This window comes from Colias croceus, chromosome 14, assembly GCF_905220415.1.
Source record: "Colias croceus chromosome 14, ilColCroc2.1".
Lineage (NCBI taxonomy): Eukaryota > Metazoa > Arthropoda > Insecta > Lepidoptera > Pieridae > Colias > Colias croceus.
In genome coordinates, this window is record NC_059550.1 from 10,692,961 (window position 1) to 10,707,551 (window position 14,591).

General features: G+C 40.7%; 1 protein-coding gene across 1 annotated transcript; it reads right to left on the minus strand.

Moving 5' to 3' along the window:
- Nucleotides 1-1,323: 1,323 nt before the first annotated feature.
- On the minus strand, nucleotides 1,324-13,939 carry LOC123697277 (protein charlatan). Its single transcript, XM_045643743.1, has 7 exons — nucleotides 13,782-13,939; nucleotides 13,383-13,677; nucleotides 12,174-12,539; nucleotides 9,721-10,022; nucleotides 9,432-9,591; nucleotides 6,803-7,041; nucleotides 1,324-1,938 (listed from the first exon to the last, which is right to left on the minus strand). Exons 2-7 carry the CDS (start codon nucleotides 13,653-13,655, stop codon nucleotides 1,545-1,547), a joined length of 1,734 nt encoding a protein of 577 aa, XP_045499699.1. The 5' UTR covers nucleotides 13,656-13,677; nucleotides 13,782-13,939; the 3' UTR covers nucleotides 1,324-1,544.
- Between the last annotated feature and the right edge of the window lie 652 nt (nucleotides 13,940-14,591).

Genomic DNA, 14,591 nt, shown 5'->3' on the forward strand with positions numbered 1-14,591 from the left:
CGCTACCTAAAAATGCCGCGCGGAGGCCTATTTTCAGCGTTAAATTAAAATTATAAATAATGGAGATAGAATTCCGGGAGGGAAATTCGGGAGTTTTTCGTTGGAAATTTCCTCCTTTTTAAGAATCTTTTTTCAAAATTTCTGAAATGTTAATAAGTAATTTCGGAATTATTAACAAAAAATGAAATACCTTTTTTTTGCAACTTAATTTGTTTATAACTTTTGCAATGTTTTGTGTGCTAATACACATTTCCGATACATTTTTCTAGACGTCATTCCGAATCAAATGAGCTATCGCACGTATTTTTAAGAGACTTTTCTCTATTTTTCGCCTTTTTCAACTTATCACTTAGACTATATCAAACAAATTACAGAATGCCCAAATAATAAAACACTGTGCCAAATTAATCATATAATCACCTCGGACCAAAATAATTGTAGATCATAAAATTATCTATAAAAAACTTCCTTTTTTTCTGGGAGCCACCGTTTCTACGGAAAATCTATTTTTTCATTAGTTAATTGATCTCAAAAAAAAAAAAAAAAAAAAATTCAATCAGCAGAACGACAGGAAATTTAAATATTTTATTTTTAATTGCACAATTTTGTTAAATTGCGAATGGATGAAAATTTTGTTCTTGGTCGTCGTCGTCGTTGGTAGGGTGACCAAATCCGCAAAACATACGCTTATGTCAATTAGTATCGATAGCGGATTCTATTCCTTTACGTTTTGACGTTTGCAAACGTTTGTTTGATTTGCAAACTTGCAACCATCCAATTATGTAAATATACTATGTGAATTTTATATAAATTTATAAAGAATAGAAAAAATTCGATCACGAGGCGGGACTCGAACCCGCATCCTTCGCGCCATTCCGGGGCGGATGCCTCACCAACTCAGCCACTCGTGACCCGCCTGAGCAATCGAATTTATTCTATTCCTTCAGTTTTATGTGTCTTAAGGGACACACCACGCGCCATCTATTGAGATGATTTAACAACCATCTCAACCAATATGAAGCACTTTTCAGTCAATACAATATTGTAACGATGGAACACGACCTTTTCTTGAATTTATATTTTTTTGGTTTTTAATTTATATATTTCTTAACTATTTGTACCAGTTTTTACGTGGTAATCTATGTACTGGGTATCTCGATTTTCCGAGATTTCACTTAATTCTTTATCTCGTTTGTCTTTGCTCGTTTGTGAGATCGAACATAGAGGGGAAGAATGAGAAGGAACTGGATCAAGGTCTACTGCTCTAAAATCATGAAGGAAGGGGTCTACATATTATATTATTTTATGATTAAATACAATGGCAAGTTTTAAATTAATTTATTTCAATAAAACTAAACAAAACAATCATCGACAAGAAATATAACCTCGTGTTCATAATCAATAATCATAATTTACAATATTGCGGTGCACGCAGTGAACGCGATAACGTATTTTATAACTCTAATATATAACTTTCTTACGACTAATATAATCGATAAGCCTTTAAATATAACTCCATGCGGTAAGACACCGTCGGGTGCCGTTCAGTAGCGCAGGCAGTGGTCGTGCAGCGAGTGGTGCAGCGGCGCCGGCGCGGCGTTCTCCTTGTCGCGCGCGTAGTGCGGCGCCGCGAACTCGCCCAGCGGCGGCGGCTCGTACTCGTCGCCCGACCCGTCCGACGCCTCCAGGTAGCCGAACAGCCGCGCGGCGCCCGCGGCCCGGCCCTCGCGGCGCCGCGACCCGCCCGCGCTCGCCGCGCCCCCGCCGGCGCCCTGCGCGGGGCCCGGCGCCCCGCCCGCGCCCGCCGCCCCGCCCGCGCCCGCGCCCGCGCCCCCGCCCGCCGGCGCCCCCGCGCCCTGCTGCGCCGGCTGCTGCGGCGCGCTCGGGAACCCGCGACTCACGCTCGTGGGCACTTTCAGGTTGCGGCTCTCGATATGGCTGGAAACATGATCGAGTGCGTGAATTCGAAATGCAGATAGAGTGGGAATCACGGTCGAGTTTGAATTTCATTAAATATACGTTCGAATACTATACTATAGTGTTAGAAGTCTTTTGATTTAATATTTTTGTGGATGTATAGTAGTCAATGTAGTTGTCATTATTTCATGTCTGAACATGCTTAGCTGTCGAATACTATAAAAAGCCGCTTTCCTTTGACTCGTGGCACATTCGTACGAATCGTGCCTAGGGGCTCGGACGTTGTTTATACGACGTTCGACCCAACTACCCTCACTTTGCTTATAGTCGTTGACTTGCTGCGATTTGTTATCAACTACCTACATCAATTAGGCAGCTGTGTAGAATCGCAGTACATTCTTATTACATTCAAACTAATATTTAACCCGGCCTCGCGTGTAATTTCTTATAATAGAATAATAATATACGCGATAAACCTTTGTGACCCAATCCAGATATGGGCTCTTTAACAACCCAAGAAGATACCCTATTATTAGATCAAGTTATCAAAGGTCCTAGTCCTCCCATGAAAAAGATCACTATAAATAAAGTCAGCACAGTCATCAAAAACCTAGACTCTAATAAAGCCCGTGGATACGATCTAATAACAGGAAAAACCTTAAGGAACTTCTAAAAGCAAGGCATCAAATTTCTAACATTCCTGTACAATGCTATCATACAAAGAGGTGCGTTTGTACCTCAATGGAAAGTAGCCCTAGTCATCATGATTGCCAAACCTGGAAAAATCCAGTTGAGGCCCAATCGTAGGTACAGACCTATAAGCCTACTTCCTATACCATCATAGATATTGGAAATTCGTATCCTTCGTAAATTGACTCCAATTATCACCGAGAAGAAACTTCTGCCTGAACATCAGTTCGGATTTCGCCAAAGAAACTAGTCTATAGAACAAGTACACCAATTAGTGGCACATATTAACGATACTTACGAGCAAAAAAAGTACTGTACAGCTGCCTTCCTAGACATATCCCAACCTTCGACCCCTTGGCATGATGGATTAGTATTTAACATAAAAACATCTTTCTTCTAACTTCTATAGCCTTATAAAGTCATACCTGAGTGATAGATACTTTTTTGTAAAACAGGCGGAAGAAACAACGGAACTAAAAAGCATCCAAGCAGAAGTTCACCAAAGTAGTCTCTTTACCTGCTATTTACTGCAGATCTCCCTTCGATTGATGGAGTAATCACTGGAAGATTTGCAGACGATACAGCAATCCTAGTATCAGAAAACTCACCAGCCGTTGCTTCACACAAACTCCAAACCAGCCTCGACCACATATCTCAATGGCTCAAAGACTGGCGTATTAGAGCAAACGAGAGTAAATTCGTTCAGGTAACTTTCACTTATAAAAAATAGACTTGCCCACCTGTCACTCTTAACAATACAGAACTTCCACGACACGACCACGTATCTTGGAATATATCTGGACAGACGTCTAACATGGAAGAAGCACATCTTCACAAAACGCTTGGCAATGAGTCAAAAACTTCGCACATTGTTCTGGCTCCTAAACAGAAAATCGTCCCTTTCCATAGACAATGAATTGTTACTATACAAAATATGTATCATAAAGCCTATATGGTCACCAGGAAAATCTATTATGGAAATAGTTCAAAGATTCCAGTCAAAAATGCTGAGAATGGTTACGGATGCCCCTTGTATGTGGTATGTGGTATGTGTCTTGGTATAGATTTCACCACGACCTCTGCATCAACCCAGTTAAAGATGAAATATATGAGAGAACTAAATCATATAAAGAGCGCATTATCCACCACCCAAATCAGCCCGCTGTGAACATGATGAACGTCCAGACAACCACCACGAGACTCAAAAGAAGGATTCCTCAGGATTTGATATAAAAAAGACAATAAATTAAACAAGAATCGAATCACCAATAAACGGAGTACCTAGTCATAGATAGGCGAGGTAGCTGATGGCGTAATTGAACGGCGTCGTCGAGACTTATCAAAATCGAAAGAAAAAATAATTTCGAAAAGAAAAGCTTCTATGGTAAAAACCATTTTAGCGGTGGGTTTGGCGTGTACGGATTTTCAAAAATGTAAAAAAAAAACAGTTACTTGGGCATTCTCGAGCGCGTCAGATATTTATACTACGTATGCCCCAAGTGCCTCTGATAACAACGGTATACTAATCTGCCAGTTTGCGTGGTGGGGCTAGGCATATAAATTCGTCAAAAATGCTCAAAAAAAAAATTTACTCAAGCGCGTCAGATTTTCGGAAGGGGTGTTAAGTAGGCCCCAAGAAAGCTCCCCTTAAAAAATCGACATGACGATAAGTTACGATGAATTTTTGAAAATACAGAAAAAAAAGTCCTTTTGAAATACTCGAGCGCGTCAGATTTTCATAGGGGAGGTTCATCTCGGTATCCTGAAAGCATATTTTCTTAATCTGACAAAAATGTTGGTGGGTTTTCTTAATCTGACCGAAAAAGGTTTGTGGGTTTCTTTTTTTTAATCATCGTTATTTCATATCAATTTTTCTTAACACCCTCAGTTTTCGAGATATACTCAAAAAACCGGGAGTTTGAGTTTTTATGATGCTTCAAGTAAAAAAAGTTTTAATTTTGGACAAAAATGAAAAGAGACCTTTTTTTTGTAAAATAAAATTACCTTTTTTTTTATTTAAACTTTTTTTTTGGAAAAAGAAGTTCGCGACTTATATGCTGCAACGCGTTTTTCGGAAGACGAAATGGCTCCTCCAGACTTCCGGTCATGCGGAAACCGGCAGATTTTGTATTTTTAGTAACTTTTAGATTATATTCTTCAAAATAAAAATAAAAAAAATCGCGCTCGAGAATGCCAGATTAACGTTTTTTTTACAAGTTCGCGACCCTATAACTCTCGGCGGCGTCAAGGACTTATGGTCAGATTAGTCAAATTTAGTCTTAAAATACTAAAATCAACCCCCAATATCTTAATCTGACGCGCTCGAGTATTTCAGACTATCGTTTTTTTTTACTAATCTGATCGTCTATCCTAGGCGCGCGTCACTACATATAGGGCTAAATAGTTAACAAGATGCTGGAGTTGCACTTCTAACTCATATATATAAAGCATGGGAAAACTCAAAAAATGCTCTGGGGATTTTTTGTGACCTCTCCTAGGCTTTTGACTGCGTTGAACATTGTACTTTATTGCGTAAACTTAATCACTATGGAATTAAAGGAAAAGCCCAGAACCTCATAGCGTCATACCTGCATGATAGGATACAGACTGTAGTTGTTGATGGAGAACGTTCTAGCGGTGCTTCAATTAACATTGGTGTTCCACAGGGATCAATTTTAGGTCCCTTCTTGTTCTTGGTATATATCAATGATCTTCCCTATTATTTGCAGGATAGGTGTGAAATAGTTCTGTTTGCAGATGATACCTCATTAATTTTTAATGTGGATAGGCATGACCCAAATGTTGACGAAGTGAACAGTGCTCTTTTACACATATCTGAATGGTTTACTGCCAATAATTTATTATTAAATGCCAAAAAAACCACTTGTGTTGAATTTTTACTTCCTAACATAAAAAAGTTGAACAGAGATATTACCTTGAACGGGGAGTATTGCATCCTACAGAGTCTACTGTATTTCTAGGGTTAACATTGGACGAGAAACTACAGTGGGGAGCCCATGTCAACACCGCTGCAGGTAAGCTCAGTTCAGCTGCATATGCAGTCCAAAAAATAAGGCATCTCACCGATGAAGATACGGCTAGATTGGTTTATTTCAGCTACTTTCATAGCATTATGTCGTATGGAATTCTACTGTGGGGCAGGGCTGCAGATATAGAAACTATATTTATCTTACAGAAAAGAGCCATTCGCTCTTTATATAATTTACGTGCTCGGGACTCACTAAAGAGACTCTTTAAGAATACTGGTATACTTACTGTACCATCACAGTATATATTTAATAATATTTTGCATGTACACAAAAACGCCGATTTACACACAAGAGTAGGAGAAAGACACTGTTATGGCACAAGGAACAGAAATAGAATTGAAATGCCATTTTTCCGATTAGCAAAAGTTAAAAATTCATTTATGGGTCAAGGTATACGCTTTTACAATAGAATTCCTCACAATATTAAAGAGTTTAGTAGTTCTAAATTTAAAAATTTTATAAAAAATGTACTAGTTCAGAGAGCGTACTACAGTATTCAGGAATATATGGACGATAAAAACCCATGGAGGGTTGTCGCGTAAAAACCACAGGACAGTTCTTTGGCATATTATGATATATTATGTAGTTAGATATAAGTTACATATTATGTAATATTGACATGATTTTAAAAGAGCAACTACGGAGTTTCTTGCCGATTCTTCTCCATAGATACTGCTTTCCGAATCGGTGGTAAATGTTCAAAATAATTATGTAATGACGATTCGAAAGGACTACTAAATAGTAGTCTAATTGAATAAATGAATGTTTGAGTTTGAGTTTGAGTTTGAAAAGATTGTTCTATTAGGTATAAGGTATCTCTCATATCTTAAACTGCCACGCTCGAGTATTACAGAAAATTCCCCTCTTCGCCTCCCTATCTATCACTGGGCGACTTCCGTACAAGACAACATTAAAATTCTTAAAATATCGCTGAATATCCAAATTGATAGATTGCAATAATGAATAACAAAAAAAAAACCTTTGTGGCAAGGGTTAATGAAAATTTTGTCGCCGAGAAGTTTTCAACGTGCCTTATCAAATGCACAATGCAACGGGGCGATTCTATGTCGTTCAACAATTAATGTTCAGTACGAATAGGGTGCGCTGCAAATAAGACCGTTGGTGCGGGTGGCGAGGGCACTCACTGCGCGTCGCGGAGGTGCAGCGCCAGCTGGTGCGCGTCGTCGGCGAGGAAGGGGCACTTGGCGCAGGCCTTCTTGTTGTGCACCTTGTGCACGTGCGTGGCGAGCCGCTCGGCGCGCGCCGCCTTGTACTCGCACAGCGCGCACGCGAACGGCTTCAGGTGCGTGTTGAGGTGCCGCTTGAGGCACCAGTTGTCCACGCCCGACCACGCGCAGTAGCAGCACGCGTAGCGCCGCTCGCCCTGCCCGACATATTGTACGAATCGAATATCTCCAATTGAAAAGTTTTTTATTTTATTTTATTTTATTTGTTTAAGAACATAACAGTCATAAGTACATGATAATATAATATAAAAAGTTCTAAAATTCATAAAGACCACACAACATGTTCTTTTTTTAAAAAAAAAGAGAAAAACTGCATATAAAAATGAAAACAAGCCTCTCGCAAATGGACTAACTAATCTTAATCTTAAAATAATAAATAAAGCCCACATTTCATTACAAAACTTAGAATACTTAATAATTTAAATTATACCAAGTTACACATTAGCTACATACCTAAAATGATATTTCTTAATTGATTTTTATAACTATTACAAGAACATTGAAAAATATCGATCTCTAATAATTCATCATTATAAAATTTGGCTGCTCTTTTTATAAAGGCATTCTTGGCGTAATTTGTATTAGAGGGAGTGACTTCGAATGTATATCTGCAACGTGAGGAAATTCTGGGAACTCTTAATTTTATTTTTTCCAATAACAAGCCTGAATCAATTATGCAATGCAAGATCTTAAACATCTGGTCCAAAAATAGACGACGCTTTTCCAGTAAACTTATATTATGCTTTTTAGAAGTAGTTTCATAATTGATAAAAGTATTTCCAGTCCGATATTCTAAAGCTTTTAGAAATTTATTTTGAATTTTTTATATACGAATAATGTGGACATCGTAATAAGGGCTCCATACAATAGATGAAAATTCCAAAATACTGCGAACAAAAGCACAATATAATATTTTATAAGTGGACGGTTGTTTAAATGGTTTAGCGAGACGAAGTATCATTCCTAGTTGCTTATAGGTTTAAGAGATTATGTATTCCATGCAGAAGCGTAGCGTGCCTTGGCGGGGCCCCGTATAAAAATTTGTTTGGGGGCCCTTAGGAAGGGTAAACATTTCTCACAAAAGAAAAAAAAATGTTTGCATAAAATTAAAAGAAATTAAATTATCATCTATCTGTATCATATCATAAGAATTATCTATCTGTCACTTATTCCAAAAATTTTACAAATTATTCAAATTAAATATTTTGGAAGTTTTTAGTAATTTTTGCTTACGCACGTTGGGGACCCCCTGGGCGCGGGGCCCCCGTATAATTGATACGGCAGATACGGCGGTAGCTACGCCCCTGATTCCATGTGTAAATTAAAGCGTAGTTTTGTATCGAGAATAACTCCTAGATCTTTAACTTCCGTGACGCGTTTTATTTTATGACCGGAGAAGGCGTAATCGAAGATAAGGGGATTACGTTTTCTATTGAATGAAATAATTTGACATTTATCGGGGTTAAGAAATAGTTGATTGATGTTGCAGAATAATTTAAACTTCTCTAAATCTGATTGCAATTTTAAACAATCTTCAAGTGTATTAACTGTCATAAAGATTTTCGTATCATCGGCGTAAAGTAGATGGTGTGAATTTTGAAAACAAGAACCCACATCGTTTATATAAACAGTAAACAAGAATGGACCCAAATGAGAACCTTGTGGAATACCAGAAGGTATCTTTAGGAATCCAGAAGTGTAACCCTTAAGTGCGACAGCTTGGCTTCTATTAGAAATATACGATTGAAGCCAGCGGAGAAGGTCACCGTGTATACCAAACTTGGATAATTTCATTACGAGTGTGGAGTGATTAATTTTATCGAAAGCTTTTGAAAAGTCAGTATACACGGCGTCCACCTGCAGGCCGGCATCAAGAGCATTCAAAATATAGTCCGTATATAGTACAAGATTAGTCTCTACGCTACGCCCCCGGAAGAAACCATGTTGGTGCTGTGAAATATGTCGAGATGTTATCTGTTTTAATTGGTTTGTGACTATCTTTTCAAAAATTTTTCCTAATAGGTACGCATAATTTAGAGATCGGCCTATAATTATTATGAACGCTTTGTTTATTACCGCCTTTTGAAATGGGTGTTATTAAAGCCTTTTTCCAAATACCGGGAAAACATCCTTCTCTTAATGACTTATTGTATATAATCAAAGTTCTCAATAATGTACATCATTTTATCAACAAAAAATGGCTTGTAACTCTAAAATATAAAAATAAGTATATGTAGTTTTACTAACACTACAATAAGTAGTGCTAACAATATATGGGCAATGCTGCCTGATATAAATAAATAAATAAAAAAAAAATAATAGTATCCGCTTAAATGTTGTCGGCAATGTAAAAAGGAAATACTCTTCGATGGCGCGCTTTCCACAATTCGCACGTTAGTTGAAAAAGAGAATAAAAAATGAGCACCCGAGGAACTCTTCTCCCTCTAGCGCCGATGCTTTTCGATTCTTGAACTTTTATTTTCGAGCTAAATAATATTGTTCATCGATAACAAAAAGTAGCGAGTACCTTTCTGCGGACCGGGCTAGGCGCTGCGGCCTTGTGGGGGGCGGAGGGCGCGTCGGATTTGGCGAGCGGGGCGCGCTCCAGCTTGACGGGCGCGGCGCGGCAGTCGGGCGCCGGCGCGGCGGGCAGCGCGGGCAGCGCGGGCAGCGCGGGCAGCGCGGCGGGCAGCGCCGGCAGCGCGGGCAGCGCGCCGTCGCCCAGCGGCTTGCCCGCCGGCCCCGCGCCGCCGCAGTAGTGTGCCGCCGGGCCGCTCGCCACCGCCACGCCCGCGGCCGCGCCCTTCGCGCTCGCGCGCCGAATGCGGTTCAGGTCGTAGGGCTGGTCGCGGTGCATGCGCAGGAAGTGCTTCTTGACGTGGTCGGCGCGGTTGAACTGCTTCTGGCACAGGTAGCAGTGGAAGGGCTTCTCGTCGCGGTGGATGTTCTCGTGGCGCGTGAACAGGTCGCGGCGGTCGGTGGCGTAGGGGCAGGCGCCGCACGCGTAGCGCTTGCCGGCGTCGGGCGCGCCACCCTCGCCCGGCGACACGGCCTCGCCGCCCGCGTTGCCGCCGGAACCATTTGTCGAATTGCGCCTTTCAGTTCTTGCCGCTTCGACCTACGATTTGTAATGCATTTTGTAAGAGATCTATATACAGGTTTATACCTACCTACCATAGGCTTAGCTTTTCACATCTAGCCTATAATTTAAAACCGGCCAAGTGCGAGTCGGGCTCGCGCACAAAGGGTTCCGTAGCAGCAAATATAATAAATTACAGTTAAATCAACCTATCTCAAAAACTATAAGAGATACTTTGATCAAACCAAAAATCGTTGAAAGAGTTAATTAGCATGCATCACCTCTATTTTTTTTAGAATTTTATACCCCGTAGTTATAAAAATAGAGGGGGGGGGACATACTTTTTACGACTTTGAGAGCTGATATCTCAAAAACCGTTCACTTTAAGAAAAATGTTTTTTAGAAAACTTTATATCATTTTAAAAGACCTTTCCATTGATACCCCACACGGGTATGTACATCGAAAAAAAAAATTTCATCCCTCAGTTACATGTATGGGGGGCCCCACCCCCAATTCTTTTTTTTACTATTTAGTGTCATATTTTTGTAGCGGTTCATACAACACATATTCCCATCAAATTTCATCACTGTAGTACTTATAGTTTCCGAGTAAATCGGCTGTGACAGACGGACAGACGGACAGACGGACAGACGGACATGACGAAACTATAAGGGTTCCGTTTTTGCCATTTTGGCTACGGAACCCTAAAAACCATGTACAGGTATGTTATGAAAAAAATAAACGATTTAATAAAATATATATTATGTATTAATGTGTTTGGTCTTATACTTATTGTCATGATCATTGTCTTATTGAAATACGAAGCAGAATAAAGTATAAATGTCGCAAGTATTTTTAATTGTCAAAATAACAATTTTAATTTCCCAGTAAATAAATCATTTAACCTAGCACTAAATTTCCGATCTAATTTAATTTTAGGTTAAGGGTCACTTAGTGACCATAAAAACGAAAAATGCTGACAGATCCAGGTGGAACTTCGCTCGCAATCTTAAAGAAAAGTTTTTGGCCGATATCTCGGAAAATATCCACCTTAGGACAAAAGTTATTCAGATCATTTTTGTGGAAAATTAAATTCCGCATCTTTTATATCCTGTAAACTTATTGTTTGCGACGCCCATTTAATGAACTGGTTTATCGTTTTTGGCTAATAACTCTTAAAATAATTACATACCTAATTATATAAAAAATCTATTTATTTTATGCCGCCATTACGTTGTTGAACTGTCAAATGTTGCCTATCAAAATAACCACAAAAGAACTTTACTAGGAATAGCTTGACTATAGTGATATTATAATTAAACGGCAGATTGTCAACAAAACATTGGTATCATACGAAAAAAGATTGAGTTTTTACAAAATGAGGCCTCTAAGTGTACGCCGTAAGTGTTTGGATATACTGTTTCTGTACAAACTGATACATGGTCTGGTGGATTGCCCTGAACTCCTTTCGCGCATTAAAATAGAAGTTCCACGTCCTGCTAGCCGTTTGGAAAATAGGAAGTGCTTTAGATTACCCTATTGTCGTACTAACGTAGGTCAAAACTCTCCTATAAACAGGTGCTGTTCGTACTATAATGGTGTTAGGTATAACTTCGATATTTTCTCGAGTTCTCTATCCTCAGCCAGAAGTAACATTTACTCTGCGTTGTGTTGAAAATAATTGTAGTGTTGCTTGAATTACTATAGAAGTTTAGTTAAAGTTTAAAATTTAAAGTGTAGCGTGTACATTGTCAGTGAGTTTATGTAGTTTCACTAAGCACGATGTGCTCACTAGTTTAGGAATTGCACCGCAAATGTTTGTTTTGGTAAATAGTTTTTAAGGCTGTTTAAGTGTCAATTTCAATTTGTGAACCAAAAAAAAAAAAAAAAAAAAAAAAAAAAACCACAAACGCTTGTCATCTATTCGACTAAATTGGTCAAAACATAACTAAAAGGGGAATATTAAAAGGAGCGACAAAAAAGAAATAAGACGAAGAAGAATAAAAAGAGAGATAGTGTTTAAATAACTTGAGCGGTGTTAATTATTTGATTAAGTGAAAAATAAACTAAACAAGCGACGCATATTGGTTGAAAATAAAATAACTACCTACAGATTGAGCGTACTACAAGTGGGTTGTGATAAATCCATTTGATACGTAACAATCGAGAAACACGGAAAAGCGGGGGACCTTGGTCTTGAGGCGCTGCAGGTAGCGCGTGAGGTCGTCGAGCGCGGGGTTGTCGCGCAGCAGGTGGTCGGCGGCAGCCGGGTCGGAGTGGTGGTCGCGCGCCAGGTGCGAGCGCACGGCGCGCGCCCAGCCCGACGCGAAGCCGCAGCCCCCCAGCGGGCACTGGAAGGCGCGCGCCTGCGAGTGCGTGCCGAGCCAGTGCTCCGCCACGCGCGCCAGGAAGCCCACGCACTCGCAGTCCGTGCACTTGAACAGGCGCTGCGCCGGGTTGTAGGCGGCGATGCGCGAGTGCGCCCACGCCAGCGGCTCCTCGGCGGCCGTCCAGCGGTCCTCCGCCGTGGGGTCCGTGCGCGGCGTGAAGTTCGCCTGCCACAGAACACCCGACGCGCGATACAGTGCCACGGTCTACGCACGGTCTACGGTCACTGATGAAGACGACCGCTTCGATGAGTTTGACGATAATACGTAACGTTTCATTTTATTCATAATTTCATCATTCTTCCAATTTTGGAGTAACTTTTTAAATATTAGTCGTGACTCGTGATAGGCAGAAATTAAATGTTATAATGTTGAATGCAGGCAATTGTTTTTCTCGAAGATGTTTCAACTTAAATAAATCAGGCCATTTTATGGCATTTAATTGTTTATATTGGTAAAATTATTTGTTTAATTATAAATTAGTTAACTACCAGCCTTTGTATCATTTTATTATAAAAATTTGATTTAATTTGTTTCAGCCGAGTAACTTAAGTGACAATAAACAAGTTCTTAAAATATTCTAAAATTTTTAAATATTTTATGGACCCCCTATATTTTATATGATCTGGCCAACGTGGATGACAAAATCGAGAAACATTGACGATTTAACGATCTGGTCAAACTAAGTTGGCCACATCATGAAATGCGACCTACCGAAATGCTACCTACTATATGGCCACGACATTTACATTGATGGGATTTTATCGAAGAAAAGTTATTATTAAGCTATTACATTATAATTTTCTTTTTTTTTTAATTTAAATCAATAAAATAACTTAATATTCCTATATCATTATAATAATCAATCTTTGCATACAATTGTAGTAGGTACCTATAGGTACTTCCGATGTTTTTATATCTATTTGTCGAGCGATCTTCCAGTGTATGTTGGTAAGTATACAAACCAAAATGTTTAAATCCTGTAATAAATGAATGAATGTTGCAAAGTACCTGAAGAATGCCGGGCGGCGGGAAGCCGTTCTGCATGAGCGCGGCGAGGCCCCAGGCGGTGATGTGCTCCTCGGGGCGCAGATCGTCCTCCTGCAGGTCACGCTCGGCCGCCGGAAACTCCACGCCCACCACGCCGCCGACGCCCACGCCCACGCCGATGCCGACGCCCACGCTCGCCTCTTCGCCGTACAGCTTTTTCGTTATTTCTTTGAACATGTCCTCGCAATCCATCGTGAGAGACGCTACGCTGCCCACTCCGGTGCTACTCTCCATGCTTGGTCTTCACCGCTGCGACCTGAAAACATTCGAGCGTACATTAATCGGACGGAGCTTCGGGGTGTGCCCCTCCGGCGGCGGAGCGTCGGGGACGCCAGGTGAATTAGGTTTAATTGCACTGACTTTCGAATCGCATTGAAACATATCGAGACATATGTACAGGTATCGATAGGCTCCGCGGGAGGTGCCCTCGAGCAGCACGCGGCCGGGCCCCTGGGGGGGGGCGGTGCAGCTGCAGGTGGGGGCTCGCGCGGCGGGTGCCGGGTGCTGGCCGCGCGGCGGGTGCGTGCTAACTAGGCGGCAGGCGGCCGGGCCGGCAGCGGATCGATCGCGCGCCGCGCGCCGCGCCCCGCCCGCCCGCGCCCCGCGCCCCTCGCTCCACGCCTCCACCCTCGCGCCCTCGCGCCGCCCACCCGCTATCGACCTGCTGCCGTCCGCCATCTGCCTATCTACTTTCTTTCTTTACACGAATCCTAACAAATCATTCGATTCAAAATCCTTACAATTTAGTCGTATTTTATAAAATAATATCTAAATAATTGAGCATGAGCTATTGATGAATATCGTAAACCTAGGATTTAACAGATTAAATCAAATCATTACATTGAAGATCGTGACGTAAAACATAAATAACGTCCCTACTGTCTGTAGGTAAATGATAAAATATTTCATTTAACAATCATAACGGGCATTATAGTCCTTACTAAAATATGGAACGCCGAAACAATGGAATTGCATATTATTTACTCTATATAGGTATATTGCGTAACATCGTTTGTAACAACGTCTTTCATTAGCGTATGGCGAACGGGGAGCCCTTGAAATATTGTTAACGAGAAGTGATTTTCGTTAATTAAATAAATAAGTTTACAGTGCTTCTGCCGCGAGCTATAACTTATAAGTACTGTGTAAGCACTAAAATCAGTAAGGTAT